General features: G+C 43.9%; 1 protein-coding gene across 6 annotated transcripts in view; it reads left to right on the top strand.

Moving 5' to 3' along the window:
* Positions 1 to 5776, top strand: part of rsrc1 (arginine/serine-rich coiled-coil 1) — a 103824-nt gene that overhangs the window by 43635 nt on the left and 54413 nt on the right. For all 6 annotated transcript variants that reach the window (XM_035680305.1, XM_035680304.1, XM_035680303.1 and 3 more), the window contains exon 6: positions 2555 to 2606. In XM_035680305.1, coding sequence (XP_035536198.1) covers positions 2555 to 2606 — 52 coding nt within the window. The remainder of the gene's footprint in view (positions 1 to 2554; positions 2607 to 5776) is intronic.

The following is a 5776-nucleotide window of genomic DNA, read 5'->3' as shown; positions in this document are numbered from 1 at the left end:
CACACACTCACATACACACACTCTGTGTCTCATGTTTGTTTGTGTGCATCGGAAAGGCACAGTTCTAATTGAGGGGCGAAGCCACTTCAGATGCAGCGGGTGCCTTTCTCCCAGTGGGGGGGGCACAGATCTGCCTCTGGGGAGCACAATTAACGCCTTTTTATTGTTTACTAATGAATTACACACAGAGGAAGCAGGCATGCGTGTGTGAATTAGAGAGAAAATAGTTTGTTGGGAAGCAAAAACATGCAATGCCGTGTGTGTCTCTCTGTGCACTTTGTGTGTGTTCTATATTATTATGTTTGCTTAGTTGTGAGCTGACTTCTGAGTACCTTTCACATCACTTGTGATGATAATTTGATATAAATTAGCCTGTATCCGCCTCCATTTAGTTCTGAGGGCAAGAACCACAGACTTCTCCTGATTTCTTTCTTTTTATTCTCTCACTTTTTTGCATGTATTTAAATGCAGAATGTCACAAGGCAGAAAACTGCTCTGATGCTCTCTCACTCCAATCATTGATGTTATAGCAGGTGTTTTTCTATTTACATGTGACAGGAAATAGGTACTTTGACAGAAAAGCAAGTTGCTTGAAAGTTTCAAGCAGACAATGCAGCAGTATGTGATTCAGTGTTGTATTACGCACAACTGGCAAGATTGTGTGTGTGCATTGAGGATTCATAGACTTGTACATGCCTTAAGGCCAATGTAAACAAATGCTAATGTAATTACAGAGGGGGCGTCGTAATAAACTGTAACTAAGATGATTGCACAGCACACAATGATCAGGTTAGTTAAGCTATGATGTGTTATTGCTTTAAATGACTGGATGCACCAAGACTGATTTCTGTGTCGCTCTAATTGTTCATCAAGCTGAGCCCTTTACCATTTAACTGGGTTCAAATCCTGCCCAGGACTTTTATTTTGTGGCCTGTAATCCTTCCTTTTGCTGTAAAACTGTTCCTATAAAGGCAAGGATGCCAAAAAGCAAGAGAAACGGAGAGAATTCTGCCCCTATCACACACTGTGTGTGTGTGTGTGTGTGTGTGTGTGTGTGTGTGTGTACATCTCTGTGTGGGTGAAGGCCTCAAGTGTTCTTCATCTTCGCCGGTATAATAGTGATTAGTAATTTTAGCTGTCGAGCAGTGCCAGTCAGTGTGAGCATGATCCACTATGTCACCTGCTACAGGGGATTGCACACGCACACACACATCCATGTTGCATTAAGTGTGCGTCAGTCTGTCTGCAGTGCCTTGATGTGCGTTCCATCTAGAATACAGCAGCCTGACATCGCTGCATTAAAGGGGGTCATTATATTTCCCTGGCTGCCACCGAAAAGTGACGTTTTTACAAAGTGACAAGTTTACAGTTTGATAAATCAGATTTTTAGCTGTGGGTGGGGTGGTGGGGGGGCCGGGAGAAGGAATGGTGGGAGGAAGAACCGGGTTGTCTGTGGAGGAGGAGGAGGAGGAGGAGGAGGGAGGAAGCGCTGCCTGTCAGCGACGCCCCGGCCCTGTCGTCTAAATGATGCTCCCAGGCAGCAGATTCCGATCCCATCCCCATTAGCATTTAATTTCTCTCTAATCCTACACGCAGTCTCCACCGCTGCATGGTAACGAGGGCCGCCGTGCCACTGCGGCGCCAAAAACCTCCGAGAGCAATCTGCAGCGAGCTCGTCTTTTACAGCTCCGCGCCCTGTCGTAGCCATCATTCTTCCTTGACAATTAAGACCCTCAAATCTAATAGCAGTGATATTGGAATTACAGCAAGGCCCTTTTGAGGGTATGTCAGGAAAAAAAAAAGAAGGTTGCCCCTCACAATACAGCTGTCAAAGCACAAGGCCCTCCCCCCCGTTCATGCCCGCTAAGCGTTTCTGATGCACACTCTCACACACACACATACACACACGATAGGAAGGGGAATATGTTGAGTCTTTGGCTGTGATCTTTGTAAAATGTGCTCTCTGTGCCCTCTTATCCAACTCTCCAAAGACTTGTTACAGCAGCTTTTGTTTTCTCTCTTCTCCTCTCTCTCTCTTTGTCTCTAAATTTCGCTTCATCTCATCCTCATTGATTCTCCCTGGTGTGTCAGAGATGTTGTTGCTTTCTGTTTTTCACTAGCAGGGCTTTTACAGACGACTAGACTAGTAGATTGGTGAAGTTGTCCCCCGGTGCTCCATAAGGACAGTTTAAGGGAACATTCGCTCTAATGGTTGCAGTTAAAGATGATCACGGGTAAAATATATTTCAGCCTAAGGGACGCAACAGTTTTAGAGCTAGATTACATAGATAATATTGAGTCAGTGTGGAGGCTGCCTGTCCTGTTGGGAACTTTGTAATATCTCGGGCAACAGGGTTGTGTAATAAACAGGTAGATCAGCCTTTAAGACATAATTATCCTAATTATGTCTTTGCCCTAAAGCAACATACTGAGCCCCTACCAGCTCGAGGCCTTATTCTGCACCTGAGCTCTAATGAGAAACTAATTAAAATATCACATTGTTATTGTTGACTAATTTTCTGTTTTGTTTTATCTGTCTGTTACATTTCTGCAGACTCCAGCAGAGCAGGCTAAAGTTCGAATGCATCTGGTCCTGCAGGCTGCAGGTAAGCGAATGGTTATGCTTCTTTGTCTTCCCTCTATTTTTTTTTGCTACAGTTAAAACTAAATCCAATATGCCAACAACAACAAAGAATTTGGTTCTTCTTATCGATTCCTGAAATTCAATCGACACCCCAACCTATGGTACTGTGTAGCCATGAGCTGACGCTTCATCATCTTCGTCATCCTCAGTCTGTAGTCTGCCTCACTGTGCTCAATCACTTATTTTCTAGGGAGTCATCTGTCAATATACATTTGTAGCCATGCTTGCGGCATGGCTCTAGCAAAACCATGTGATATCACCTAGGGCTATGTAGTATAGCAACCATTTCTAATGTGTTTGTGGTAATATAGTTAGTGATATAGTACCACAAATTGTGAGTTTAATGCATTTTTATGCTGATTATTTGATCATTTATTTACCCTTACGCTTATATATGTCAGAAAGCTTATCCAGTTATGTACTGTGTAGACATTGTGTGCAAGTGTGAATGTCACAGGCAGTGTACCATGGCCTTAGGCTTGAAAGTGCTGTCTTTTATCCAAAGTCACCACTGATGAAACCGGAGAGCCCCAACACATGTTACACAACGTACCCAATGTACCCAATGTATGTGTTCAAATGATAAACCTTTAAAAAGTAACGGTGTAAAGCCTGGTTAATCTACTTACTGTTTTATTAGAAACTCAGTCAACTGTAAATACCAGTATTAATGTTTCACAGCTCTACGACACAAGTGTTGCTGTACTGAGCTTGGAGTCACAGTCTCATACACCCCACTCTGGACCTGGACGGGTTTAGTACTTGTTTTCCCACACACACTCAGGGCACACCTCCCCACACAATCTCACATACACAGACAAATGCATACACACACTCTCCTGCTTTCTGCTTTGAGTGCTTCTGGGCCCATATTCACTGCAGCTTAATTTCAAACACTCCTCCCAGTACATAAGTCATAGATGTCACCATGCACACGGTGTATATATTCCAGTGTGTATTCGAGGGGTAGAGTTGCGAGCCAGATGTGACAGGCAGAGATTGACTGTGGAGAAAGATGTCTTCATGTTTACAGTCATGTGCGCACGCACACACACACACACACAAACACACACACACAGCCCAGCACTTCAGAACAGGGCTCTAATTTCACCACAGGAAATATATGAAAGAACCAGGCATCTATACATCATCTATAAAGCACCCAGCAGCCACACACTTACCTCACTTAAGGCTTGTTCTGCCTTACTGTAGGCCACACAACAATGCTGCAGTCCCCTGCTGTGATTTCACTGATTTTAAATTTGTGAGGCATTTTGTACGTACTTCATCATACTTCATCATACTTTGAATTAATTCCACATAGTTTATAAGCAGGAATTAGAGATTTGGCAGAGTTGGGGACAATTTGACTTAAGTTGTCTTTTGCTCAATTATGTTTTATATATCAGACACCCAGCCACCTCAAGGCTAATGTTGCACTAATGGTGGTAAAGCATCATAAAATTGAGCATGTGGCTTTGAGTGCAGTGGGCCAGACTGGTGCAGAAACAGGCCCAGGGCCAGACACAGGACTAGAGGAGTGGGTTTAATGCATTGGACATGTCTCTGGTTTTTCTCTTTTTCCTGGAGGCTTCCGAAAGAACAGGTTTATGGCTCAGTCAGATTGTCTTCACCAGAGAGCCCAGGCTGGCCTGTATCAGGCCTTCAGGTGCCCACGATCATATCGCTCATAACCATATACAGTAAAATACAAATGACAAGCATTTTGTAGTTGGTATTTGCTCTCTGCTGCCTTTTTTCTGTCATTGCCCTCGCTAATTTAAATTATGTTTGTATAATTACAAGTATTAGGGATGGCTTTTTTCCTTTAGTCCTCTGACCCTGCAGCTGCTAAGTCTTTTGCTGCCAAAATCTTCTGAATTCATCCGTCTCATACGTCTTCGCATTCTCTTCATTTTCTTTTCTCTTGTTCCTCTCCGTCTATCTGTCCTCTCGCTCTCCGTATTAGTCTTTGTTCCAGTGTTGTTAGCGGACAGAGGGAGATAGGGTTGGAAAGAGGGAGGGATGGAGGGCGAGAAGGAAGCAGCAGATGTTGGGAGGTTGTGTGAATGTTAATGTCCTGACGTAGCCGTGGAGCTTAAGCCTCCTCCTCCTCCTCCTTCCCTCCATTCCTCTCTGAGCGCCCGCCAGGCTTTCTCTCTCGGGGTCTCCTGACATCCTTAAAGCCCGTGGCTCTCCACTCCTCTCCTCTTCTCTGCTCTCTTCCACCTCTTTCTCTCCCATCCCCTCCCTCCCTCCCTCCTTTTGTCCGTCTATGGACTCTCTCTAGTCAGTAGAGAGCAGATCATCCCATGGCTAAAGCGGCTCAGGCCTTTGTGTTGGGGGGCTCTGTGGACCTGTAATGAGCCCCCTCGGCTGGCCCGCTGGCCTGCTTAGCGCTCACTGGGGGCTTTGAGAGAGAGAGAGAGAGAGAGAGAGAGAGAGAGAGAGTGTGTGCGGAGCGGGATGAGGAGGTGAGAGGAGGAGGGCAACACTGGCCCCCAATGAAAGAGCTGGATGGATATGTTTATGGGTCACTTCCTGCTTGGCCTACATATCAAACACACACACACACTATACTGCACCTTATATTTCCAAGACAAACTCCGTTGCAAATTTCATCAATAATTTAATAAAATTAAAAAGTTAATTTTGACGATTGAATTGTTTGTGACTTGAATAACTCTCATGTACATAAAAAACAGGCCTTGTTATTGTCATAATATACATGAAATATATACATAAGATGCATACATTTAAAATAAAAATATTTATCATACATAAAAAATATTTGAATTTCAACGATAGTCATTACTGTCAGAACATCACAGTTACAAGAGATTATTTCATTACTTCATTTTGTTTCACAGCTTGTCCCTGCTCAGGGTGCCTTGTCCCAGCATGCTTTAGCCTGGTTGCAGGAAAACCTCCTGCACAGGTTGAGGAAGTTCAGATATATATAGTTGGACAGTATATAGCATTAAAGTTATGTCATAGCAAAAAGCAGCACTGTCCCTACGATGTGGAACCAAACATACCACTGTTTGTCACTAGGACATTTATCTTGTTCTGTATCATTGCAGTGTTTTTTCAGTGGCTGGATTCACTTGCACGCACACGCACGCACACACA

Source organism: Morone saxatilis, unplaced genomic scaffold, assembly GCF_004916995.1.
Source record: "Morone saxatilis isolate NCDOM2014 unplaced genomic scaffold, NCSU_SB_2.0 Contig8, whole genome shotgun sequence".
Taxonomy (NCBI): Eukaryota; Metazoa; Chordata; class Actinopteri; family Moronidae; genus Morone; species Morone saxatilis.
Note: the sequence above shows the minus strand (reverse complement) of the source record. Positions and strands in the feature narration are given on the sequence as shown.